Source organism: Erithacus rubecula, assembly GCF_903797595.1.
Source record: "Erithacus rubecula genome assembly, chromosome: 3".
Taxonomy (NCBI): domain Eukaryota; kingdom Metazoa; phylum Chordata; class Aves; order Passeriformes; family Muscicapidae; genus Erithacus; species Erithacus rubecula.
In genome coordinates, this window is record NC_136689.1 from 127,911,131 (window position 1) to 127,938,941 (window position 27,811).

At 41.8% G+C, this 27,811-nt stretch overlaps 1 protein-coding gene across 1 annotated transcript; it reads right to left on the reverse strand.

The window, feature by feature from the left end:
- Positions 1–1,350: 1,350 nt before the first annotated feature.
- YWHAZ (tyrosine 3-monooxygenase/tryptophan 5-monooxygenase activation protein zeta) lies at positions 1,351–27,166 on the reverse strand. The gene is made up of 6 exons (XM_079301411.1): positions 27,036–27,166; positions 24,529–24,832; positions 9,534–9,657; positions 5,976–6,139; positions 5,791–5,886; positions 1,351–2,390 (listed from the first exon to the last, which is right to left on the reverse strand). Exons 2-6 carry the CDS (start codon positions 24,820–24,822, stop codon positions 2,331–2,333), a joined length of 738 nt encoding a protein of 245 aa, XP_079157537.1. The 5' UTR covers positions 24,823–24,832; positions 27,036–27,166; the 3' UTR covers positions 1,351–2,330.
- Positions 27,167–27,811: the final 645 nt, after the last annotated feature.

The window sequence follows — 27,811 nt, forward strand, 5'->3', positions numbered from 1 at the left end:
CCTTTCCAAAGCTGATCACATACCCCCACTGGAATTTTTTTTTGTCATCGTCTGCCTTGCTTCCAGACTGGAATGTAGCCCTTTGTTTTGTAAATGTATTTGATTACTGCTTTTTCCTTTTGACAAGTGCTTTTCATGTATTAAAGAAGTCATTGTTACTTTTTCACTGGTGACAGAGATGCACCAGGCTCTCCTCAGAAAGCCTTGTTAACCTCTGCCCTCCATACACCTCCCTTTCCCCTGTTCTTAATCAGATGCTAATTGTTATTACGTACTGTAACAGATTATCCCCTTCCAATTCCAGGAATGGTGACAATGTCTCTGACTACTTTTATAAAGGTGTAAAATTATACCTGCGTCTTTTCTACCAATCTGAATCCTTAAATACCAGAATAAATGGCTCAGATGCTCCTGAAAATGAAACATCATGATCCAAATGCAATGATGCAAACTTTTTTTTTAAAAAATACAAGAACACCTAATTTGTAAAAGCAAGATCTGTAACATGCTCAAATCAATTCTATGTGCACACATGTGAGTTCATGTTCAGTCAGGTGGTTCAACTGTATCAAGATTAACCTGGTAACTCTTCATTCCAGTGAAGAGTATGTAAAACTAGAAAATACTTACACTGTGCTTACAGATGCAGATCAAGAAAAAGCCACTCAAGCTTCCCTCATGTTGACTATGTAAGTGTAACATTAATATTTTAATACAATTCAACTCCTTCCAAGATCCTTGCCACTCAACAGGGATGTGACAATTTGAAAATCAGTCTCAATTTCCCTGTAACTATTTCAGTTTCACATGAATGCTGTGGATACCATGACACTACTCTGAACACCACGGTGGCACCTCCCTGGGGATGGGGAATGCAAGAGCATCACTGCTGCATCACTCTGGGCTTTCCACAAACTGAGCTGCACTGTCTGAATCCTCTGGACAGAGGCCCCTGCTCAGCTCCCCTTGAATGCCTCAACAGTAGCAAGTGATGGTTTGATGGTTTTCCACATAAATATAACTATTCCAAAAGGCCAGCTCTTTAAGAAGTTTTTGTGCCTTTTGCTGTAAGTATAGGGACCATCTATGCTAAGGTATCTCCAGAGTTCCAGTCAGAAAACTCAGGCACCTAGAAGTTGTAAACTAATTAATTAGATACAGCAATCTTAACATCAGATATGGGGTATTCAATCTCAACTTCCCTAAAATCAATTAAATTATTAAATGTGTATTAAATTTTTCCATAATAGAAATACACTTTCATGTTGAACTTCTGTATAGTACTGCCATTCCTCTAAAAGATATGGGAAGACAGATGACATGAAATCTACACCAAAGGTAGTTGAAAAGTCCATTCATAAAACTTTTATTCCACTTACATCAACTTAATACACATGTTCTGAACAGTTATGCTTGGATTGTTCATGAAAATTTCATAAGACATTAAACAAAGCTAGCCATCATCTCAAGTTATTTCCCTGTTAACTATTTTTACAGCACATGCATGTTAGGCAAGTATCAAAAAAAAATCACAAAAGCAAAAAACCTAAAAAAGTTAAATACATGGGTTTTTGTTTTACTGCTGTGCTCGATATACAGTGTCATTATGAATATCAAGCAATTCATTTTTTACTGCATCTTTACTTGTACATTTGTTCTTAGGTTGCTTAAACCATTTAAATACAAATAAAATGTGTAGCAAAAATAATGAAAGCAACAGCAGGTAACTTTACAAATAATGGAATGTGAACCGTTTCTCTGTCCTTCTCTAGAGAAAGCTGACTGGGTTGTCTTAAGGAACACTTCAGCTGCAATCAAAGATGTACACTTGATTGGAATATTCCACAGATGTCACATGTTCACCTGACATGCAATATCTATGGGACATCAGTTTATTGGCAGCCATGTGTGCTCCTGCTTGGATATTCAGACTAACTACACCTGTGGCTGCAACATTGATTATCCCTTTTTTCCATCGTGACAGACCAATATGCAAGCAGTCATCTTTGCCTGACATAGAAAGCTGTTTTAACACTGGCCTTGTGGGAAGCCACAATGTACCAAAAGTACTATGCCAAACATGTAAAACTTGTATAAAAATTTCACAACCCTATATTGGCCACCTCAGATGAAAACAGATAAATTCCCCAAATGTTAACTGGCTCTATTCCCCTAATATTAAACAAAACCACATGGGAAATATAGAAATCCAAATAGAAGTAACATAAACCTGTCAAATCGTAAACAAAAACTATTTGTGGGACAGCATGGATGACAAATGGTCTACTGTTTAAATTTCAGAATGAGGCAGATGGAAGTTGGAAGGCTGGTTAATTCTCCCCTCCTTCTCCTGCTTCGGCTTCATCTCCTTGGGTATCCGATGTCCACAACTGTTGAAGAAAGGAAACAGAGTAACAGGTACATTATTATGCATTTATTGCTAATAATTACTAAGTCATTTTTAAAGGAAGGCCTATGTCTTAGTAATACCAACTTCTAAAAGGTCTGCTAAGCACTGTGGAGAAAGGCACACAGTAACATGAATCTATTTCTTGGCTATGACAAGATGGAAATTCAGTTCCAGGTGACCCAACCCTACACTGCATTTAATGAGCAAGTTTATGCACAGTCAAAACCCAAGTCTCTTCCTCACAAGGCTCACTAAAATACAACTAAGAAGCAGGGAAGAATCACACCTGTGTGAGCAGGTAAGTGACAATCAGGAACTAACAACAGTTTCTTTCTCCTCAAGAAAGTTTTACATGCCTTTCTGAAGGAAAAGCATCTCTCCACATCCAATGCCACAGCACATTAGCTTTTCTTCAGAACAGGCATCTGAAGGTTTTTTTCTGTTTCTAAGCTCCAAAATAACTTCATCAAGACCTCTATCCCTTGGCTCTGTTCAGTTAGCTGTGCTCCCCCCCTTCTGCAACTTTCAGAACTGAGCCAGCTGCCAACTTGGCAGGCAGGGCAAGGAGGGAAGAAAACCAGGCTAAGCATGCACTGTTCACAAAATGTTATTTTCAGCTCCATAAAATCATACTAAGGACCATATATCAAGATTAAGTATTAGCTAAGGAAACTGAGCAGCAGTTCCAGAGCAGCAGTCAGGGCCAATAAATTATTTTGTGAACCAAATATCTACATGCTGGTTGCTTCCAAACTATTCCCAGCCCAGTATGATTTGTCATCTCTCACTTTATGGAGTTAGAGTAGCATTAACTGAATCATTCATGCTCTATAGTATAAGTTGGTAAAACACAAACCAACTAATTCTCTTCATTGACACTGCTGTACCACTGAAGTCTTACAGAATGCCTTTATTCTTAGAATCCATCATCAGAAAAATTTCATGCTTTCAGGAGCAGAAGGCAACAGTGAAACCTGCCCAAGGCCAGTAGCCTTATCCCTGCTCTGAATATAGGGCATGGTTCCTGCACTTAATCTTCCATGCTGAAGGCATTTAGCAACAAGCTATTTTACTGGAGACAACAGCACACCAGTGGTCTGTTTCTAGACCTGCACTGCAATCTTTAGTACATTATTGTAGTACCACAGTCTCAATTTCAGTGCTATTCTTGTAAGGAATCAGAAGTTTTATCAGAATTTTATCAAAGTTTTCTATCATAAATCATCACCCCTAGAACATAGTCACATGAGTAATTTAAGATGGAAAAGACCTTCAAGATCATGAAGTCCAACCATTAACACTGCCAAGTCCACCATGTCCCAAACACATCTACATAAATTAAATACTTTCAGGGATGCTGACTCAACCACTTCCCTGGGCCACCTTGCTTGACAACCCTTTTAGTGATGAAAATTTTCCTCATGTCCAATCTAAAATATACATTCATTAAGACAAAAGAGCCTGAGTGCTATGAAAGGGGCATTACCAATTTTATCAATTGAAACATTGAGATCAGTTCAACAATCTGCTGGAGGTAAGAGGGAAATGCTTAGGAAGAAGGGCAGATTTTTATTTAATTAAAAAACCCCAAAATTTCATAACAGAGGAAAGAAATTATCCAGCAATTCCAGTAAAGCAGATTTTGATATGTTAAATAACCCTGTGAACCCCTTCTGCCTTCAGTCCCCACAGAGAATGAACAGACTTCTTCAGCCATACAAGACTCAAGGTAAAACAACCACAACTGAGGGAACTGCTACTGCACAGAACTGATCAACATGCTGCATCACTGTCTAAAGCCCACCTACCTCAGACTTCATGAACTTGCATAACTAGCAAAACAGGACCTTTTCTATATTTATGAAATTCACTGTAGTCTCTGTCACTCACACACCCCCCCAAAGTTTTGTACTTCAAGAAGTTGTGGATAAACATGAAATCAAAGCACTCCTACAGAGCAGGCTAAGCAACATTCATTCAAGAATACAGAATCTTACATCTGTTTACATCTTTCTTCCTTGCAGTGGAAAGCTCCTATCAATCCTCAGGCCTACTACCCTAATTCACACTCTATGGCAGCTCAGTCTGACTTTTGTTCTTGTGTGAAACAATTCGCTTTCCAACTGCTATGACAAGCTTTACATTACTTTTACTGGGAAGCCAGCAATTCAAGTCAGCTTCTATTCCCTGTTCCAAAACCACTCATTCAGAGGGCAGCTCTTGAGCAATCCCACTCAAGGGGACTGTACACAGACACTGAGAGCAATGCCAGCCCTGTATCTGTCTCCAATACAGAGGTTGAGAAATCACTCCCATTTGTTTTGTAAGCAACAAATGGAACAATTACAAGTAGTTTTTTCAGCAGTGTTAAGTTGCTATTCCAGTAGAAAAGGCTCCAAAACCCAAGGGGAATTAAATGTTAGACACAAAAGCACAAAGTATGGCAACTCCAATTTTATACAAATGTACAATTTTACTTGTAGTTATTTTTGAAGTAGTGCAGCTATTTTGCAAAAGTCTCTGATACCAGAAGCACAAAGTGTTAACAAGGGGCTACACGTGGCAAAAAGAACTGTCCCTTATTTTTTCATTTCTTGCTTGCAGCTCTTCTCCCCACAGACCAAGGAGTGAACTAAGCCATTTAATTACACTATTAAATGTTTGCTTGCATTTAAATTTCATTTGCTTTAGATGTTTATCTTTGCCAGTTTAAAAGTTCAAAGTAGGATAAAAAATGCCGCACACAAGATGAAGGTTTTGATTATTATGACAACTTGCACCACAGACAGCTGTGAGTCCAAGGAGGAAAAAATAGAAGGAATTCAGACTGCCATGGAAATAGCCTAGCTAGCACTGATTTCCATTTCAGCTTTACCAAAATTAAAGCCAAACAAAAAAACCTGTAAGTAATAGGTCCTTAAGCGGGCTTGCTAGCTGCTAGCTAATTTTCATATAGAATCTCCTCCTTGCAGATACATTAATGCAGAATAAGCTATATGAAATTTGACACAAGCTTTGAAGAGACAAATGCAACTGTATTCTCAAATGCTTTTTAACACTGGGTAGTAGGTTTGCTAATCACAGTCCAGACTCATAATTTAAACATGCTAAATTCCTTGAATAAAATAACCTGAAAAAACGTGGTTAATTCGTCATTTGTCAAAAAATCATGTTAATTAGAAGGCAAACAAAAAAGCCCAACAAAACAAAACCAACCAAACAAAAACTAGGCAGGAATAATATTTAGCTCAGAAGGATGATGTACTGCAGATTTGTTTCTGAGTGCCCCACACAGCTCCATGGCCAGGAACAAAAAGGACAATTTGTAGTGCCAGGAAGACCAATCCTGTAATCTATACACAAACTTTGATGATACTCACTGTCAAGTTGTCTCTCAGTAACTGCATTATTAGCGTGCTGTCTTTGTATGACTCTTCACTTAATGTATCAAGTTCAGCAATTGCTTCATCAAAAGCCTAGTGTTATAAAAACAAACAACTCCATTAGGCATGTGACAAAAGGTTATGCAAATAATTTCAATGGAATTTCCCCCTCTTTGACTTACCGTTTTTGCAAGGGAACAGGCTTTCTCCGGGGAGTTGAGAATCTCATAATAGAACACGGAGAAGTTCAGAGCCAGACCTAATCTGATGGGATGTGTTGGTTGCATCTCCTTTTTACTGATTTCAAAAGCTTCTTGATATGCCTGTTGTGATTGCTCCACTATCCCTTGGGGGAAAAACAAACACAAACAAAACCCACAACAAGTAAGTAATTCACACACTGTATCCAGACATACAATCAGGCTGTGTTCACACTTGCATGAAGAAACCATGTCAGGAGTGAATGCCTGTGAATGAGCACTTCACCTAACAAGTTGCTATTTAACGCAGATTTTATTAAGTTACATTTTCAAATCATTAAAAAGGAGGAAAGTTGCTCCTGACCAAATCACAGGTTTGAGTGTCTCTTCCCTTGTCCTGTGATCACTTGTATTTACAAATGTTTGCAGCAGTTTTGTAGCACTGAAGATAAAAGCCACCATCTACTTGATACAGTACCACAGTTTCCATGTCTTTAAACTCTGCAATGAATTAGAGAGCCACATTTTAGTCACAGGAAACACTGATGACCTTTTTCTGTCATGCTGAACCCTTTCAGTAACAGTCATCTACGAGTCTCCATTCAAACTGCTCAGCAAAGATAGTGTGGCATACTTCAAATAAAATGTATGTAGTTTAAAAGCTTCCAACATAGTCCTATTTCCAATGCAGATATGGAAAGCACTCTTACCTAACTTAGAAGTTCTAGTACCTATCAACTTATAAGTGAGAAAAATAAATAATTTGGCTCCTTTATTTTAGAGATTAATCTCTTGTCACTCTTAATTGGTTCAGGTCTACAAGGTATTAACACTGGCAAAACCTGGCAGCAACAATGTGCATATGAAGATTGAAGAGCTCAGCAGTTTCCTTTCCCTCTGCAGGCACCAGAACTTAGAGCAGGTTCTGCCTGCTCAAGTCAGGGATCACACCCAACACTGCCCAAGCTGTAGGGGCCAGGGAGGTGCTGGATGCTGAGCACAAAGAGCCACTTGTTCCTCAGCTCTCCACCAGCATCTGAGAAAAAGGTGGGCACTAAGTCATTCAATTCAGATGCAAAAAGGACTCCAAACCTAACGTTTCTGGATCAAGCCAGAAATGCATCCAGCATCATGTCTGTAAGAGTGCAGCCACATGTACTCAAAAAAAAAAAAAAAAAAAAAAAAAAAAAGAGAGAGGAATTTAAAGGTAAGGACTCAAAAACACAGCAGGATTTAACTAAGGAATTTTCAGACTCCAAGCCTGAAAACAATTGAGTACCAATAGTCAGGATGTCTATGCAATCACTATTTGTTCACTTTAAATATTCACAAAAATTAAAGCATCATCTAGTTCTCTTCCACGTGGAAGAGTGAGGACATGCACTGCCCAGCACATCAAGACTGTTCTCTCTGCACTCCTCACTAATAATGGAATGCTTCAGATCAGACAGTTACCTTAACACCTTGAAAATGACCAGGAGTTAGTACATTACAGCTGAGGAGAACTAGGTATACTGCAAGTAGAATTTAAAAATTGTGAGAAATTTTTAACTCCTCTCACAATGGAAAAGCCTTAGCAAATGGTGCTGTTTATGAAAGGCAAACAAGCAGAATGAAAAACAAGTCACTTCAGGGAATGAAGCTGAGTTTTATTTTTAGTAATTTTTCTTTAAAATTTCAAAACATAAAATGTATTTTCTCTCCTTATTTGAGAAAATAAGTTACCTTTTGAGCAACAATTTGGAGCATTAAGTGCATAATTTGGTGTATTCTGTTAATTTTTAAATCAGTCACACAGTACAAAAAAGGTTTTATAACCTTGAATTCTTTAGAAAGTGCAGCTCCAAAGTTCAAGGACAAAACAGAGTGAGGTACCTGCTTGACATTCCTGTTTGCTAGACTGCCATAAGGAAGCCCCATTCAATAAAATAAACAATGTGGTTTATGAAGATAAAAACCCAATTCCTAAAGTTGAGAGCTTTATATTGTTGCTGTATTTACTGCAAACGGCTGGAAGAATAGTGTCTAACTCAACAGCCATTCTTTCCTAAACAATAATTATCAACTGGTCTTCTTCAAGGTCACAGACCACATTTAGTAAAAACATGTGACATGAAACACTGGAGGTGGGGGATGAACTGAAAAAATGGAAACCCACCAAAAACTGCTCAGCCATGAGACTGGGTTAAATAAAAATGTACTCTGAAAGCATTTTTCACAGTCTAATTCTAGAGCCTGTAACAATCTTCAACAGAAAATGAAACTTTGGGTCCCAAAATATTGTACCTCCTATGCATGTGAAGAGAGATCACTAAAACTACCAAAGGAAAACACACAACTCTCTGTAACAGATCTAAAGTACTGGTAACACATGCAATTCTGCAGTCACCAAGACTGGCTCAGTTTGCATGCAGTAAACACCAGAAATCAAATTGAGCCTTGCATACTAAGTCTTGGGATCTTTGTGTAACTCTATTATCCAGCTGGGAAAACTGGGCTTCACTGTGGAATGTGGATGTAACACATGCCAGTAAAGCAGACACATCTCTCCCCTTGAAATGATCCCATGTCTCCATGCCAAGCTCAGTCTAGTCTCAGAAGTGCCACAGACGTGGTTCTGTGCCACACTGGGGGGTTCATTAGCCTGGGGCAGCACAAGGCTGCAGGTGCTGCCTGCACAGCTCAGTGCTCCACACCCCCAGGTTCACAACTCCCAGCTCCTGCAGGCTCAGGGCAGCCGGGGGGAGGCTGACATTCCAGGCTGGCTCTGTGCTCAAGCTGCTGCTCCTCAGGGCACACTGCCAGCAGCCCTCAAGTGGCTCCAGGAAACAGCCTGGCACTGCTTGCAGTGAGCTGGATCTCAACTGATGCACTGCTCTGGACTGGAGGGGACTCTGCACAGGGGCAGCAATGCTGTCATGGTGCCTCCAACCACAGCAGGTAAGGAACTCAAAATGCTGAGTACCCAATACTAACTTTTTAAACTAAATTTAGGCAAAGGCAACTTACCTGCAACTGTGACAAGCTGCTTATATGAAAATGTAAGAAATTTGAGGAAATAGAAGATATCCGGACATAAAACTACCATGGTTACAGAAGCAATTTTCCTACCAGTAAGAATAATTTTATTAAACATATTCTCCTCCAAGTTGTTTCAAGTCTCTTTGCTCACTGAATCCACGCAAACTTCTTATATTCCGTAGAAATGCAGGAGAAATGGCAAGAATAAGTCTACCCTAACATTCTGCCAGACAGAAATGCATAAACCTGTACTTCAGTGATAAACCAGATACATGCATGTGGAAATTGGAGACAATTCCAAGATTTTGTGACTCAGTATCCGTTTTGTGCTTCGGCATCTAAGTGGAAATTTCTGTAACTCATTTGAAAGCCAACAATCTATGATTTTCCTTCAGGAAACAGGAAGCCTATTACTAAAGAAATTTACAAATCAGAATTACTCTAAAATTAGAGTTGTGTCACTGCCCCACCAAAAGCCATCTAACTGGACAAGGTTTATTCACGAGTGACAGACAATACCTTTCTTGTCATCTCCAGCAGCAACCTCAGCCAAGTAACGGTAGTAGTCTCCTTTCATTTTCAAATAGAAAACTTTGCTTTCTGCTTGCGAAGCATTAGGGATCAAGAACTTTTCCAACAGAGACTAAAAAGGAAACAAAGAACACAGTGTTTTGAACATATGCTGAACCAACAATTCAATTATATTTCAATTTATTTCAAAGTCAAGACAGCTTCACTTCTTGCTTATTTTTTTTTCACATCCTACATAACATCGTCAGCTAGAAAACGTGTTCTGGATTCCAACTCTAGATATAAAAGGAATGCTGCATTCTGTGCCTTGATGGGGAGAAGGAGGCTGTGTCACTTTAGCAGATGAGTTTTATATGACCAAAGGATGGCTTTCTGTAAGCCATTATACATAACTCTGGCAGAAATAAGGTAATCCAAAGACTCTAGGCAGAGGGTATACCATGGAAGAAAGTCTGCATCCACAAAACACAATAAAATTATTTGATATATCAGTTGCCAAATCAGAGACCAAATTATTTTACATACACAGGCAATAAATAAGCCTCCTTAGCCCAGTTCCCATTAACTTGAAAGCTCTACTGGCATCACCAGCAAGAAACACAAGGTGAACCTGTATTCTTGCATTTCCAGACAGCTCACAATCTGACATTCAGCTCTGCAGCACCTCTATTTGACTTTATGTGCTGCCCTAACAGGCATTTCCTTTATCCTCCAAAGCAAAGGCAGCTCTGGAATCACTCCACCAAATCCTCCCCATGGGCTGACAGTTAAGACTAGGCTTTTCTAGATTATTGTAACTGCTTAATAGCAAGTTAACATAGCTGAGGCAGTCATGTAATTTAGCAACAATTCTATTATGATGAAAAAGGGGAAAAAAAAAAATTCGCTAGCTCTAACACATTCAGTCAAATTAAGGTTCCAGCTTGTCAAATTTTGTGATACTGAATGCTTGAAGTCAGACTTTAACAGAAAAGCCAGTTATTTAAAAGTCAAAAAAGGTACACCATGCCTGAATAGTCAGAATTCAATCAGAAGCTGTTACATATACTTGGAGAAGGCTATGCAGAAAATAATTTTTTAGAAGAGGTTTCAGTACAAATTTCTTGGCCGTCTTTTTTTCCCTTGTAAATGAGATGACTGACATCGCAGTTTTGCATCACTTTTTTAGCTTTTATTTCCAAGGATACCACAGAAACAGATAAACAAATTTAGCTCCAACTTACAGAATGATGGCTGCTTTACAGCACTTTCCTCTCAAGGCCATCCAGCAGGTTAAAGGAATGTCTTACAGGACATACTCCTGGGACAGGACACCCTGGGCATGGAAGGCTGCAACTACTGCTCTGTGACATGGGCAACTGTGGCACCTGCTCTGCTTGACAGGCCAACTACTAAGCTACAGAAAACTGTAATTCACAGTAAAAGAAGAGCTAATCTGGTCTTGGTTTTTGTTTTGGTTGCTTTTTTCTTTAATAACAGTAATGCCAATTCATTTGTATGAATAATGAATTTTATTGGTAGACTCAAACTTGCATGAAGCTCCTCAAAATGAAGTGACCCACCACAGCACCTCTCTCATCTCTCATTTCTGTTGCAACGGACAGATAATAAAGAAATCAGGCTGACAGACATCAAAGTCAAACAAGATTCAGCTATACCTATGCTACAACAAGATAAAAAAACCTGTAAGTGGACTTTCTTTAGTGGCTTCAACATGGTGATTTATTCATCTTTAATATTAGGCTTTTCCAGTAGTGTGGGGCTTGGTATATAGCTTCATTTTATAACCACAGAGGGAGACAGTGAAAAATACTGCATGTCCTCACTTCCCATCCAAATGACAGCAGAGACAATTCTTTGGCAACAGAAGGGAACTCAACACAAGCCAGGCAGCAGTAGAAATACTTTTCTGGAGACAGTCAAATGGGCTGCTGAGCTGCCTCATGCCAGAGGCACCCTTCTGAGGACATCCCAGCATGCCAGAAGGGTTCAGAGCCAGCTCTGTCCCAGTGAGGCTGGGATGAGGCAGGAGGCAGGTTTATGGGTCATACACCTCAGCCCTCTCTAACTCCTTACACACACTGTCCTCACCACCAGAGAGCTTCAAGCTTTGCAGTTCTGACATTTTCCTGAGTGCTAACAAACTCCAATGACAACTGAAGGTTATCAGCTACTGAGAACAAGGCTCCTTATGAGTTTTCCTCTGTGAGACTTCAATTAAGCCAGGTGTGTCAGTCAGCACCTAAGCTTCTGGCACCATGGGGAGTTGCCCTCCTTCTGCATCCTTCATTAATTGGCCAGACCAAAATATTTTCAGTGATTCCAGAAACAGAAATTATTCCTCATTTGTATAGAAGGTCATTTGATTTAAAAACAGCTCTACTCACACAGCAGCAACCAAGCCCCAAGATTTAAACTTCACTTAGATCACAAATGAGGTGAAGTTGTTTGCAAACTGAATGGGTGAATTGCACCAGTAGACAGACAGGAGGAAAGACTACTGAATATCTTCTTAAATAAACCAACACTAGTAGGGCAAAAGGAGCTTGAACACTGTAAATTTTGCACTGCAAGAAGTTCTAAAGCCATGTCGAATTTCAAAGACTGATGAACTGAGAAAATACCTTTGAACAGCTATTCACAGAATACAGCCAATGCAGAGACTCCAACTCAAACTGCACTGGGAGCTTACTCATATTTGGATGAAAGAGTCTATTCTATACAAGCAACACGTAGGACTGGTGTGCCACATATCTTTGCAGGAATTTTATTTATGCCAAATACTTCATAAACAGCAACAATAAAACCTGCAAGCAGATGAATAATTAAAAGCTAGCATATGAAAAGATTGATAGGAGATCTCTACCCTATGATTTATTTAGACTTATAAATTCAGTTTCTTCTGCTTGTCTTAGTCCATTTATTTCAGGATCTATTTTCTTTTACTGGCAAAAGTAGACACAGGCCACTCCTTTAGAGTTAGCCTGTAGATTGAGAGTACACAGATTTATCCTTGAGGGTGGCTGTGAAAGCATAACCTGCATGGATGTGGTGTGGCTACAGAAAGCCAGACAGGTAGGACCAATAGAACTACTAAACTTTTAAAGCCCAATTACAGTGGATAGCAGAATCAAAAGCACAATAAATCTAACAATTTGTTATCTGCCAATACACCAGCTTGTGGAGAATACTCTTTATTTTGTGAATTTTTCTAATAGGTTTAACTGCAAAGCGTCTCTGGAAGATACCTTTTTCCCCCCAAGGAAGAATATTTTAGTTCTATTAATAGGTTACTTGTCTAAAGTTTCAGCAGCTCCAGCAATACATGCCCACATTCCCTCTCTTTTACCAGTTGATAGGGCAGTGTTTTTCAGTAGAGAGCTGATGGCAGCTGATGGTCCAAGACTGGATCAGTTAAGTGATCTGTATTTACTAGTGTTGATGTGATCTGCATCACTGCAATGCATACAGTGCCTTGACAACTGCAGTCCACACAGCACATGTCTATTATTACCTCATATGCAATTAAGGTCTCATGCTTGTCTGTGATGTTCCTGCTATCATGCAAAACACCCATCTAGGTTTGACAGATACTAACACATGGGCAGTCCATTACAGCATCTTGATCAGCATCTGGTAGAACAGTTTTCAGAACTAAACTAAATGACCACTCCCTGTCCTTGAAAATCCCCAAGGACACAGCAGTAGTTGTCAGAGCTTCTAATCTGACAGCAACAATCCAACTGCTGTGAAACAAACCATAGCATTGTAGACCTGTAACCCCTCACACAAGTGCTTCTAACACTTTTCTAAGTCTTTTCAGAAAGATTTAATGAGAATTACTTTTTTTTGTTAATGTACTAAATCTGAATATCAACTCCTACTAATATGCTGGCCATTCAAAGACCAAGCTTCAATACTTCACACCTGCAATTTTGGTTATGACTAAGTTAACAGGTTTCTGCTTCTCTGGACTGGCCAACAAACACACTGAAACTCGGGAGATCTCAGCTGTGCTCACACATACCATTGGTAGGATCTGGTACATTCCCTCACCCTCAGCAAGTACTACAGAAAAGTCTTTGTCTCCAAAGATGTACCAGAAGCTGTCTGCACACAAGTTGAATTACCCTAATGGTGAACTTCAATCCTGGCTTATTTTAAACACTAAACTGGAAAGAGACTGAATTCCTTCATTCGTACACATGTTCCACCTGAACAGGATACAGTCAACAGGTGACAACATGAAGCACATCACATTTTGAGCCACTCTGATGAAAGGCCACTTTGATGTACTTTTCCCTGTGATTTTGCAAGATAAAGTCTGAAAAGTTAGGAGTTATCAGACTCAAGAATGTGAAAGAAGCCTAACAAGTAGTAACAAAGAAACCCCAGCAGCCAACCCTCTTCTAAAAGTCTGTTTGCTTCTTACTGCAAGTGGACATGCCTCAGTTGTCAAACTGTGGTGAGGCCTGCAGCTGAAGACAGGAAGCCAACACAGACTGAAGAGTCCTTTCCTGACACTAGAAGTCTAAAACTACTCTTGTTTTAAAAGCATTTGCATCCTTGGCAAATGACTTGAGTGGGCCACAAATCTGTTCTCAAATTCACCATAACAACATTAAATTAATTTCATTCTAATGCTCAGCTTTGCCTTCTGTTCTAGTTCAGTGCTTATTTCACTTTATTAAGGGCTTGGTCTCAGTACGTGTTATTGCCTAGAAACTTTAGATAATTATTAATGCACTAGAGATGATTGCATCAACAACTCAATTTTCTATTTATATATTTCCCTCCTGACAAGAGGGAAAATAAGAACAGACATCAGATTCTAGGAAAATGTAGCAGCCATTAGTAGACAATACATAGCAAAAGTACTGAGACAAGAAGCCCTCTTTTTAAATATGAAAACATTAATTAAATATCTAATTGAATAAAAACACTAGAACTATAGGAGAAATAAAAAGATATTGTTCTTGCACAAAATAACCAAGGTGCAGAATGGCAAAACTCAAAAAGAATACTCTGATAAAATTTAGGTACTTTAAATAGTATCAGTTCTTCTCTGAAATAACATGGCTTTGTGTTTAATAAATAAACAGGCATTTTGTTTTCATGCAGTATGAAGAGACACCTAACAAGAGTTAAGATGTTTTTTTCTAATTTTGAGAATAAATTACATAAGAGTAGTAGCTGAACTTCATCTCACTTGTCACCCACCCACGGTACATGACATAAGGATGAAGATGACATGGAAGAACTCTTGTTTTTTAAATTCATATAAGACATGAAAGAAACTATCTTTTTTTAAGCTCAGCCTGAAACTAATGTAATATTTAATGACAACAGCCTGGTGTTTTCAATGCTGTATTATTCCACTATCTTTCTCCAAGATACTACAAGAATACAAGAGGGATGATAGCAGCTGACAAGACTCCTGTGTCTGCTAACCTCACTGCAACACTGCCCAAAAGAGGATGCCACTAGAAGAACATGTGAACAAAGCAAGAAAATGTCATGTTTCTCTTAGCCTCCATCAATGCCCAGGGACTTCCTGGTGTGCCAGGTGTGGTTTCTCTGGAGGTAATAACCTTTAGCAGGCTTCTTGTCCACATTCCACACATTGCTCAAACTCCCATTACATCAAAATAACCTTAATACCCACAATGCACCAGAAAAGCTGCAGATACTTGTCTACCTGTACGAGTGCTACTTTTGTCTTTAAACTACTTCCCAGCTTAATTTAAAAGACACCTATCAATTCCCATTAGAAGTTAGCAAGTGATTTTCCATTTCTGTTTTCTACAGGAGGATTAGGAAAGTTACAAGCTATAAAATAACACAACCAATTAGCTGCACTGCATAGCTTGGCACACACACTACCAAGGGTTTAATTAAACCATTTGTGGCCAGTCACTTTATTTACACACACCCATCTGAATTGTTGGAGAAAAGAGACAAATATTTGCATTTTTAAAAGGTATATTTTTAGACAATCCCTTCCCAAACCCTGTTTTGACCCAGGCTTACTATGCTGCTCCTGATTACAGTTCTGGCCAGAGTTTGGGATTAAGGGCTCTGCAACTGCTGCCTCATGGGTGACCTCCAGCCCTCTTGTGAAAAACAAAAGGGCTGTTATCAGTCTTCTACTCCAGTCAGAAGTGAAGCTACAGTTTTAAGTTATCTACAGAATTCTCTCTGCTAGTTTGCTCACTAGAACAGGAATACAAGACAAGTTGTCAATATTAGTGGCTGCTGAGGCACTGGAGATCTCTGTTGAAACATCTGCAGAAGAAGGAAACCAGCCTGCTGCCTGTTCTCAGTACCAGCTACTCTTTCTTCCTACAAAACTGGCTGCCCACAGAAACAGCAGCAGAAGTTTGAGAGAAGTGAAAAGGCTGGCTAGAAGAGATGAAGTGGGAAGTATGACCCTCAGCAGGGGAGGAATTCAGAATTTGGGAGACAAAGAACCTTCAAGGGGGAGGGAAGAATTTGACTGTGGAGTAATTTGCAGCGTTTGTGCTACAGTGGGAGATGTGATGTACACAGGAACACGTGGAATTGCTAAGAGCAGGAGAAAGGTACACTGCATTAGCAGTTTTGCTGTAAATCTGGTGAAGATCTAGAAAGGAAATGAGTAGAGGAAATGAAGCCTGAGTAGTAAGATGGTAACTGAAAAAATATCTAAAAGGACCAGTGGGCAGAAGAAAATCCCTTATGTCAGAATGGCAAGAAATCTTAGTCTATACATAAAAATACTACTAATCCTGTCTAAATGTATTTCCTTAGAAAAGAGAACAAAAACAGCGTAACATATGGGCAGGCAAAGGAAACACGGAAGGACACCCTGAAAAAACCATCTTCATGCTGAGACATACTCTGGGGGATAGATACAAGTCAGTGAGAAGTAGGTGTATGCACAAAAATGTATACAGGGTGCTTGGCATGGACACACCACTGGTCAGCAAAACAAGAAATGGACAGCACCTCAGGGAATGAGGAGCATCTCAGCTGAAACTTCTACAGCCACACATGCAGCTCCCTTTGCAGATCTGCCCTCCCCAACTCAGACTACCATGTCTTTTACCAGCTAGTTGCTTCTACTGTTCTGCTTTCCAGTTAGTATTTATGGCAAAGAGGAAAGTAAAGTGTGCCTCATTTCAGGATTCACTCTTGAGCTAACTCAGAAGATTCCTCAGGTGTTTCATGCCAATCATTATTGTTTTTTATCAAAGCATGCATAACAAACATGATTGTGAAGGAACCAAATTCTGAAGCACAGACAAAAATACCTCCCCAATTTAGTAACCCGCTCTGAGGAGCTGTAAAGACAATAAAAAACATTAGGATTAAAGTCTTAAATTTTTTGCTGTAAAGACAATAGAAAACATTAGGATTAAAGTCTTAAATTTTTTGAGGCATCGCTGTAGATCTTAATAAACAGTTTCCACTGATGATCAAAGTCAATATGCAATTTTTACCTGAGCCTTTTTTTTCTCAGCATCACCTCATTAAACTGTTTCTTGAATACTGGGGACTTGCATCAAAATAAAATGGTACCAGATGCATCAATCATTATTCTTTTCACAACATCCCCTGAGAAACTTGAGATAATAAAAAACTGAAAACAACTGAGTTGGGTGAGAATTTCTGCCCAGGATGTAGGTCTCAGCTACAGCTACTGCAGCTGTACTCCAAACCAGAACATGTCTTAAGCTGTTTTAAGACTCTACAGTTTTGGTCTCTAAACGAATACTAATAAAATTCCCCATAAATATGATGCAACATTTTTTATCCTTGCTCAGAAAGAGAAGCAGGAGCCATTTATCTTTCAGTAGCTTGCACTCAGAGCCAATTTCAAACCTCATGAAGCTATAGGGGTTAGCTATAGGACGCAGTGTCAAAAACATTAGGAAAAATGCCATTTCAGCAAAGTAAACCTAATCTGCATAAAGAGAAAATGACCAGCTAAAGACCAGATTACCTTTGTTAAATCTTTTGTAACATCATTGCAAAGGGTATAATATTCAGAAAAAAAACAACCCATCACCAACAGAACCAACCGACAACTTTTCTCTGCCTCATTTGAGCTGCCTCAGAGAATCACAGAATCAAGTAGGTTGAAAAGACCTTTGAGACCATTGAGTCCAACATATTATATCTGATTAAAAATTTAAAGAATTTACTGTTGGTCTCAGCAAAACATGACTTATTATTACTTCTCCTCTGAAAAGGCACTGCCAATCTTCTGTCAGATTTCAAGAAAAATAATCCACTGCACAAGAGTTAACATTCAGAAAGAAACAAAAGAATTTAAGAAATAATCATAATCTTAATTCTCTTCAACCAACTTTAATAGCACAAGCTTTTTTCAACCTATGTAAAAAACGGTAGTCAACTACTAAATGGACAATCAGCTTCAGAGCCAGGAGCTGATGTCTGCCCACAACAAATTACAAGTAAAGAGTCTGAGAATCTGTTTCAGAAATACACTTCTGTCACGTGCACAGTAACAAGACGGAAGTTTCCAGATAAAACCAGAGATAGTGCAGTGTTTTTTTGTACAGATGTGCAGAGATAATGCACTAACTCTGCTCATATTCTAAATTTCATGTTTTTACCACTTACAGCATTCCACAGGCACAAAAAAAGCTGATACATTAGCAATGCAGTGTTTCTACTTTTAGACTTCTAAGCTACCAACCAGTGAAACAAATACACTTAGCAGCTTCACAAAATTGCAGGTACATGCAATGAAGTTCTTCCTTCAGCAGCACAAAGATGAAGAGTTCTGTCAGAGGTGACTAACCTATAAACTCACTTTATTTTGCTGTTTAGAACTGAGTGTCAGCAGTAAGTACATAAAGTACTTGAACAATGAAGGCTGCTGTCAAATAAAGCAAATTGTCAATTTGATGCTTTTGAACAGTATAAGCACTCTGTACCTTTTTATTGTAAATCAAAGCCAATTATTAAAAATTAATGCCACATGAAATTAGTACAGCAGGTTAGTGGTTATAATAAAGGTTTTTTCTATTTTCAATAAATGCAAGAAAATGTAGGTACACGTGCATATATGTACACACATGTGCAAGCAGAGCTAATATAAGAAGTAGCTGCATTTATGCAGAGCACCTTAGCTGATTTTAAGATAAATGGGAACATTAAACATATGTGTCAACACTGTGGATGCCCTGCTTCCTAAGATTAGAACAAATTAGAAACAACACAAGTAATCCCATATTTAAACTGATCCATGAATATTTTAATTATCAAAGATTCAATGGTTTTTCAACAGTCTAATTGCTTAAAAAAAGTAAAGGAAATTACTCTCTTAGGCACTGCTTTCACTGCAGGCAAACAAAAAAAAAAAACCAACAAAAACCAAACCAACAACCCAAACCAAAATAAAAAACCAACGGCCAAAAAAAGCCCCAAATCTGAAAGGGTGTAGCTACAATTGGGGAAGTGGGTGAAATCATGAGGTTGATACAAATTGCCTCTGCTTCCCACCTTCAACAGATATGAGCAATGATGCCAACCAAATCCTTATGGAAAAAAAAAAAACAGACTTGTAGAGTTAATCAAAAGCTTAAATGCCAATCACCCCTGTAAGTTAGCAAATCCTGGCTACATTTTGCTCTGCAATATATAAAAGTTCATTCACAGAAGCATCTGTGAACCAGAGTACTCACATATTTTTACATATGCTACTAACACATTACCAATTACCATTTCCTAATGCAAATTTTAACAACTTGAGATGACATCTTGAGTTGTGTCCAGGTTTGAGCTCTGCAGCACAAGAAAAACACAGATATACTGAAGGGACTATGGGGCTGGAGCACATGGGGTATAAGGCAAGGCTGAGAGAGATGGGTTCCTTCAGCCCAGAGAAGACTGCAGATCTTGCTGCTGTGTACAGCTGCCTAGAGATGATGGAGCCAGACTTTTCCTTGGGGTCTACAGTGACATCACAAAAGGCAGCAACAAGCTGGAACAAGAGAATACTTGGGCATGTCATCAGAGCTTCTTTCTTTAACAATAAATATAAACAAATATTAAAAGAGGCTGCCCAGAGACTGTGGAATCTTCATGCTTAAAGATAATAAAAATGACTGACAAGACCTTGAGCAAAGTGATCAAATCAGATTTGTTCTGAGCAGAGTTGAACACAATGATCTCCCTTTTAACCTCAATTCTTTGGGCACCTAACTCCTAAATTTCAACACATTATTCACCCCTTTCTGTGACTGACATTTTTGCAAACAGAAGGTTCTACAAACGCCTCCCTTTTTTTCTGAAAAAAATGACACAGATCTCAAAGAAAAGAGCAATAAAAATAAAAAATTAAGCAAGCCTGAAGGAGGCACAGAAGTGAAGGCGATTTTCAGTCAGAACACTGAATTTTCTGTTAGTATCAGACATCATCACAGCAAGCAGGTTGTATGGTATTGTCACTCTACAGCTATGCACTTTAACCATCAGGAGGACACATCAAGCTTACAGTGGCTGAGTTTAAAAAAGACAATTCACACGTACATGTCAAAAACCACATGGCTTCCTGTAGGAAAGAAGACCAAATTTCCTAACTCTGTTATTAACAATTATTAAACATTTCATAGAAGTTAACATAGTAACTTATTAGATGTTTGCAGGCAACTAGAAAATAGTTCCAAAGCAATTTGAGAATAATGGCAATAGGCATTAATTCTGTGGAATGTTCTTTAAAAAGCCATTTAGATGCCTTTGGAATGGAATTACACTCCCTTCCCCCAGTGAACTGCAGCCCCATGACAGGTTACTAAACATTCTACCCCCCTCTCAACAATGCACACAACAAAGAAATGTAAACCTAAAGTCACTAATTGAGATATAACTGAACCTTCTGCTCTCACATTTACCACTTCTAAAAAGTGAAGCATGCATAATAAGTGCAAAGAAATCTCAAGTATGAGCACACAAAGAATACATTTTTAGGCTTCTGAGGGTGAAATTAGGAAGAAACAATGTAGTGAAGAAAGCAAACAATTAATCTTACTGGAAGGTCCTAAACACCACATTAACCTGCTGCTTTTCTGGCAGGAAAGGATGGGGGGGAAAGTGCTGAGTAGCACCTATGTGTAACAGTAACTCCAGAAGGCTGAAGGGCAGCCAAGGCTTGCAGAAGTTCTCCAGACCTTAACAACTGAAAGGGCAAAGAAACAGTGAAAGGGTGCTTGGGCACTGCCAGAGAATGCTCAGGGCATTTCTGCAGGGGAACTTGGAGGGGGAAGCAACATCACCCAGAAGCATGGGCTCTGGGCAAGAACATGGGAACTGTCACATACTGTGCATCTGGAGGACAGGCAGGGACTGCTGCACCATGTGCCAGCCTAGGGAAGAGTGTAACTGTCTGGAATTACATTCATACTAATGTGAAGATAGCCAGTCATGTTTTCAATTATTAATTTACACTCGGCTCATGTAAAAGACTTCCTGAGAGCTGCCAGAGCTCCTGAGAACTTCTAACAGCCAGAGCTTCTAACAGTTAGCTATTCAAAGACCTCTCCAATTCTTCTCTGTACTTCAGAACCCTGGTTAGCTGAAAAATTCACCTACTGCAGATTTAATCTGAATCACTTCAGTTACAACTCACCTTTCTACCTATAGCAAAAAGCAGTTTAAAGAAAATCCACACCTGTTAAAAACTATTTTTATTATGAAATGACAAATAAAAGACTATCACAGATTGTTATACTGGTACCTTAGACAGACCCTCCTTTCTACCATAAAAACTGAAACAGAATGTGAAGCATGCACTTAGCTAACATGAGGAAAAGTATTTAACAGAAAGCTTAATTTCCTGTATCAACTGGAAATTTTCTGTAACACTCAAAAGCAGTTTTCAGATGCTTAAGTATGGCAGTGTACTTCCTTACACCTAGCATCACACATACTATATTACTATTGAAGAATTTGGAAATACAGCCTTCATTGCCACAGCCTTCAGTGCAAGGAACTTGTACTACACTCACTGTGTCACAATTATTTGATGTTTACCAGCACTACCACAGCAACTCCAGACTAGGGCTGGTAGTATTACACTTCAATATACTTAAATGCATATCTGTCAGTTGGTGCTGGAACAAGGTATTTTAGGTGTCTCTTCTTTGTACAGCAGCACTCTGAGGCTGCAGGAAACAAGTCCAACTCTTTGTAAGTTGTAGAGGTATTCCATGGCAGGCTGAAGAAAAAGGTGTTCAGGAAGTGGCAAGGATGCAGATGCTGTCTTTTCCTGTTGCAAGGTCAGTGCAAAGGAGAAAAATAAGCATTCTGACCTAACCACACAACTATTAAAACTTTTATCATTGTGCCCAATTGAGATGAAACAAGAAAGAAGCTCATCATTAATTGCTCCTATTCTCTCTGGGAATTAGTAGGAGAGATGGAAACAAAGCCCAGTTTAGTATACTTGATATCTATAGGATTAGAGGAGCTATTTCTTCCAGCACACTAGATTTCATTCCATTAAATGAGGAAGACAGCAGGAAGCTGCAGAGGAGCTAGCTTTGGCCACACTCTTCAAGTCACAAACACATTCTCTAAATTGCTTCCCTCCCTTTAACACCGAAGTTAGGACAGCAGTCACACTCAGCTGTGATGGAACACCCCTGGGCATTAAACATTACTTAAGACACTAGCAGACAACTGAAGACACAACAACAGCTCAAAAAGACCCACAGCCTCAGCAAAAGATACAAAAGGTGCAGAGTTGCTTTTGTACTCTAATTGATTAGGCTCATGATTAAAAGCTTTGAAAGTGTAACATTTCAGATCTTATCAATTAATGGCATACTTCACACTAAAACAGTTATAGATTAGATTATGCTGCATAAAAATTACAGACATCTGAAAAAAAATCCAGAAACAAAACCAAACCCTAGTTCTACATCTGCATGTAGCATTGCATGGACTCCTGTACATAATAAACAACTGAATGTCATCACAGTTCTTTTCTTCCCTGTTAAAGCAAAGTGGATAAAGCAGTACAGTCAGCCATGCTTCCAGGTGAGCAAGAATGTACATGCATAGGATACTTCAAGAAAGAAAACAAGAATATAATCTAAATCTTCAATGTAATTGGCAACATCAAAGGTAGCACATGTCATTTGAAAGTATTTTTAAATCCTATCCTTTGAACATAAAAGTTTTAATTTTTTTCTTTTTAAATGCAAGTCTAAAAAAGTAGTTTTATTACTGCTAATCTCTGCCTAAGGCATTGTCTCTTCTGGACAGTAATTTTTCTTTAACGTATTAAGAAAAATGGGAGTGGCAATGTTAAAAATTAGTCAGTCATTAGCTTCTTAAAAATAGTAACATGTCAAAGAACAATAACTTCTTTGAATAATGTATGTCTCATTAACACAAAGAAATTCAAGTCCATTTTGAGATTCAGAAAATTTAACAAGGCTCTCCACCCCTACTCCTCCCCTCCCAGGCACTGCAGCAAACTCCAAAACTGGGTTTTGTTTAAGTTTTTGTATTTAGCATGCACAATAAAAGCTAGTTTCACCTTAACCTGGTTTCCATTATCAGACAAAAAATTAATTGCAAACACTAAATTCTTCTATGGCTTCTAAGCCCAGATTTAATTAAAATAATTTCTTAAACCAAAATGTAGCTTACAAAAGAATCTCAGATCACCCTTAACTGAAAGCACCCAATCCCACTCTTTCATTAGTAAAATAATTAAAGAAATAACCAAATAGAATGCCAGATTTGGATCCTCATTTCCTTGGCTTGAATAGATGAGCTGCCACTTTACAACACAAGTACTAGTAAATCAGTTCTTTCCTATGAGTAAATTCTGCATTTCATTTTCAGCGTAGAAGTTGAAGAGTTATCCTTACACAGGATAACAAAACATACAAAACTGGGTGTGTTACAATAACCATAGCAGCCAGCCTGAACTGGAAGCCCAGACTCAGTTATCCATTCTGACTCTTACAAACCCTTGGAGAACCAGTGTTCTAGAAGCTATCACCACCCATATCATTTAGTTGTCTCACACATCAAGCAAAATTTATGATCCTCATTGATCTTAACTGTAATTTGGTATCAGATCTTCAGGCACTTAGCTATTTAACACGTCCCTCACATCTCGTGTCATTCTGTCACCTGCAGGTGATCCCTTGTCACATTTGGGATGACAGCCAGCAGTGTCCACAGTGCAGGGGACAGCTCTATTGCTGACAGTCACCTCGACCCCACCAGTGGCTGCAGCACTGAACAGCTGCTCCTCGTGTGCTCACTCAAGCACCACGGGCGTGTGCAGCTGAAAAAACCTGACAATCTGGAATAAGCATTTGGAAGAGGTTTGGATTTCATAAACCAGCCTCCCCGTGAAAATGCAGCATTGCTTGCTGTGCACATGCACATTTTAATGTAACTACAAGTCTCAGAAAATGTTTAACTTGAACACCCTTCTGGTTTGCTACAAAAAAAATTTAAGTTTAAGCGGGTATCACTTTTACTGCCTCTTCCTGCAGGCAATTTTCTGCACGGCTGAGTCATAACTAACATTACATCATCTCACCCAGGGAGGGGCACAATTTCCGTAGAGTAAGAACTACCTCTTACAACCACAGCAGCATACTAAAATTGCAGAAATCAAGAGGTCTAGGATACAAATACTGCATTAACGAGGAAGGAGAAATCCCCAAACTAAACCTGTACACAGCTCAGTCTCAGGGAAATATGATGACCTTTTATAACGTTTCTATATGCCTCCAAGTTTATTAGCATTAATAAATATAAATACTATATAAATCATCAGCACATTATAGGGAAAGAAAAATTCAGACATTTTTTAAATCTTATTGTCAGAAATAGCATAGGAGACCACAGCACTACTGACAGACTAGAAACAGTGCCAGAGGGCCAGCACCATTTACTCTGCAACTGTAAGTAAAAATGGATCAACAGTTTCATTATTTCTCACCAGCACATCATTGCAGATGTCTCTTAGCTCAGTCTCAATTTTCTCTCTGTATTCTCGAGCCATCTGCTGTTTTTTCTCAGCGCCTTCCGTCTTTTGTTCAATACTTGAGACGACTCTCCAAGATGACCTACGGGCTCCTACAACATTTTTATAGGCAACAGAGAGAAGATTCCTCTCTTCGTTGGACAACTCAGCTCCTTGCTCAGTCACAGATTTCATGCAACTTGCCATGTCATCATATCTTTCAGCCTGCTCAGCCAGTTTGGCCTTCTGCACCAGCTCATTTTTATCCATGCTGATATTTCTAAAGAGGAAAAATAGTGAGGCATTATTCAGACATTGGTCAAGGACAAAGGTGCTTTAACTTCATAGGCAGAGCAACCTGTATTCTCTATTGGAACTGTAAGAGCTACAGCTGAAATCCAGAACACAAGGCATACTAGCAGCACTGGATGCTCAAACACATGAACACATGGAGTAGAGAGTTAAATCCACTGGCTCCTCCTGAAAAACTGTAAACTTTTAAAAGTATGTTATTTTTAATAAACACAAACAAAAGCATTCAAGGCTGAACTGAAACCGAATCATTTCTATCTTATGCATGATCCTAATTCTTTGCCACCACTCTTTCAAAAGGCTACATTATGAGTGTAGCAAAATTTACAAAGAAAATACTCAGTAGTAAGCTTCCCATAGAGGACAATCAAATAAAGGCTTGACAAACAATACCAAGCAGCATTCTGAGCCTTACATGCAGAGGTACTTCACATAAACATCTGCAAATCAAATCCAACACTGGATGCTAAAAAAAGTCAGAATGCAACAAATACTTAAATTGCATGTTGTACACCTTCCCACAACTCTAACTCCCTTTCCCAAAATGGGAATCCCCACTATGGGATGGTCGGTGTCAGGTATTGCTACTCTGCCCGGGAGGCTGTGCTTTCAGAGACAAAAGAAAATGTTACTACTTAAGAAAATTACTTCAACATCAGCATTTGAGATAGCACAACTTGGCTGAACTGCTTCATAATCTGTCTTACCAGCACTTTAAAAAAAACTTTTAAAGTTTCTTTCAGTACAGGAAGAAAAAATACTTGTCCCCCACCACCCCTCCTTCCGTGTATCCTAAGTTGATCATTTGGAGGAACTGGTAATGTGCTTTAGGGATACATCATCCTTTAAAGTTTAACAAGATTATTAAAGCATGAACCGGTTTTGGTCATGAGTGTTTTATATATCTCTGTATGATCCACACACCCAACTAAGCATCTTCATTTCTAACCACTAAGACTTTTGCCATTTTATGTGACGTTAGGAGAAACAATGGCAGGGCTACGTTCCGTCTTTGGGAACAAATTAAGCACATCTTAACATTCCAGGTGACTGCAAGTTTTGCTAGCTCCAGCTCCCGACGGGGGGCACAAACCCGGCGCTAGCTGGCAAAGGCGCCTTGCAGAGCTGGCCCGCACCGCGCGCGGCGGGGTTAAGGAGCCATTTTAAAGCCAGCGCTCGCCGATGTTATTTACCGCTCGGCGTGACCGGGGCGAACGCGGTCACAGCGCCGGCCCCGCCGCCGGTCCCCGGGGCCCCGCGGGCAGCGCCCCGGGCGGCGGCACCCCGGGCGGGCCGCCCGCCGCCCCCGCGGGCTGGGCGCTGCCGCGGCTCCGGCACGGCGAGCGCGGTGACAGCAGAAAATGGAGCGGCCCGGGGGCGGGCGGAGCGGAGGGCGGGGCGGGCGGGCGGCCCCGGGGCGCTGCGGCCGCCCCTCCCTCACTCCCTCCCTCCCTCCGCCCTGCGCCGCGCCCGCCGCGGGGACACCGAGCGCCGCGCCCGCCGCCTTTGTCACGGCGGGTGGGCGCCGGAGCCCGGCCCGCCCCGAGCCCGCTCCCCTCCGCCCAGCGCCCCCGCGGGAGGATGCCGCGTCCCCGCCCCGGAATAGGGAAAGCCCGCGGGCCCGGCCCCGGGCCGTTCGGCGCGGGGGAGGGGGAGCGGCGGAGGAGGAGCCCCCGCCAGTCCCGGGGGAGCCGCCGCTCTCGCCCGGACCCTCGGCCGGGGCGGGGAGGATGGGCGGGGGCGGGGGGCCTGGGCGGCGAGAGGGGGGCCGGGGGGGCCTGGGCGGAGGGAGGGAAGCGAGCGCGGCCGAGGGGCGGCCGCCGCCGCGGCTCTTCCGCGCTCGGGCAGCGCTCCCGGCGGGAGACCACACCCGGCAGCGCCCGCCGCCCGCGCCCCGGCCCCCGCCAGCGGGGGCGGCGCTCCCCTCCCTGCGCCCGCGGGGTCGCCCTCACCTGCCGCCCCCTCCGCGGCCGCTTCCCCCTTTTTCCCTCCGATCCCCGGCGGAGAAGGGCCCTCGCCGCCCCGCGCGGCGGCCCCCGCGCCCCGCTCCCTCCCCGCGAAGCCGCCTCGGGGGGAGCGGGGCGGGCTGGGCGCTGCCCCCCGGCCGCCCCGCTCAGCGCCCCCGACCCGCGGCGTGCCGGGGGGCCGGTCGCGGGCGGCGGCCCCGTTACCTGTGCGCGGCGGGCGGGCGGGCGGGCGCGGGTGCGTCGGTGCGGGCGGGCGGCCGGCGCGGACTGTGCGGCTCTGGCGCTCGCGGCGCTGCAGCCTCGCTCCCTCCCTCCCTCTCCCGGCGCCGCGCACGGGGCGTCTCCGCCAATCAACGCGCCGCTCCTCGCGGGCCGCGCGCCGCCCGTGACGTCAAGCGGCGCCATGGCAACGGCGCGCGAGGGCGCGCGCGAACCCCCCTCCCGCCCGCTCCCCCGGCCCGCGGTCACGCCCAGAGCCGGCGGCGGCCCCGCCCGCGGGCGCGCGCCTGCACCCGAGCCCCCACCCGAGCCGAGCGCGCTCCCGGGCGCCGCGGGTTCGGGTCCGCGTCCCGCCCCGGCACCGACCCCCGCCCCGGCCCGGCGGGGACACCCCCGCACCCGCCCGAGGGCGACGGAGCGCTGCCCGCGCCTGCGGCACGGAGCGGGGGCGGCGGCTCCGCCTCCTCGTGCGGCCTGTGCGGGCTGTGCGCGGATGTCACCGCCGTCCTCCGCGCACCCGGGCGGGCTCTGCGGGCTTTGAGCCTCCCGCGGCGCCCGGTGTGGCCCCAGTAAGCCCCGCCGAGCCCCTGGCCGGGTGGCTGAGCCCCCGGGGCTGTCCCGGCACAGACCGGCTCCGCAGGGAGCCTCCTCCTGCAAAAACGGGGCAGAAACGAGAGATGTACGAGGGGATGGAGCCGGGCTGGCGGCAGGTCCCGGGACAGCCTCCCGGGGCTGGCGGATGGCGCTCAGGGTCTGCAGGC

What these genes read in the sequence shown, in the direction of transcription:
- YWHAZ (XM_079301411.1), bottom strand. Translation starts at nt 24,822, where the DNA reads ATGGATAAAAATGAGCTGGTGCAGAAGGCCAAACTGGCTGAGCAGGCT. An exon ending in TGCTGGAGATGACAAGAAAG is followed by an intron (nt 6,140 to 9,533) that starts GTATTGTCTGTC and finishes TTTTCCCCCAAG; the next exon opens with GGATAGTGGAGCAATCACAA. An exon ending in TACTGAGAGACAACTTGACA is followed by an intron (nt 2,391 to 5,790) that starts GTGAGTATCATC and finishes TTTCTTCAACAG; the next exon opens with TTGTGGACATCGGATACCCA.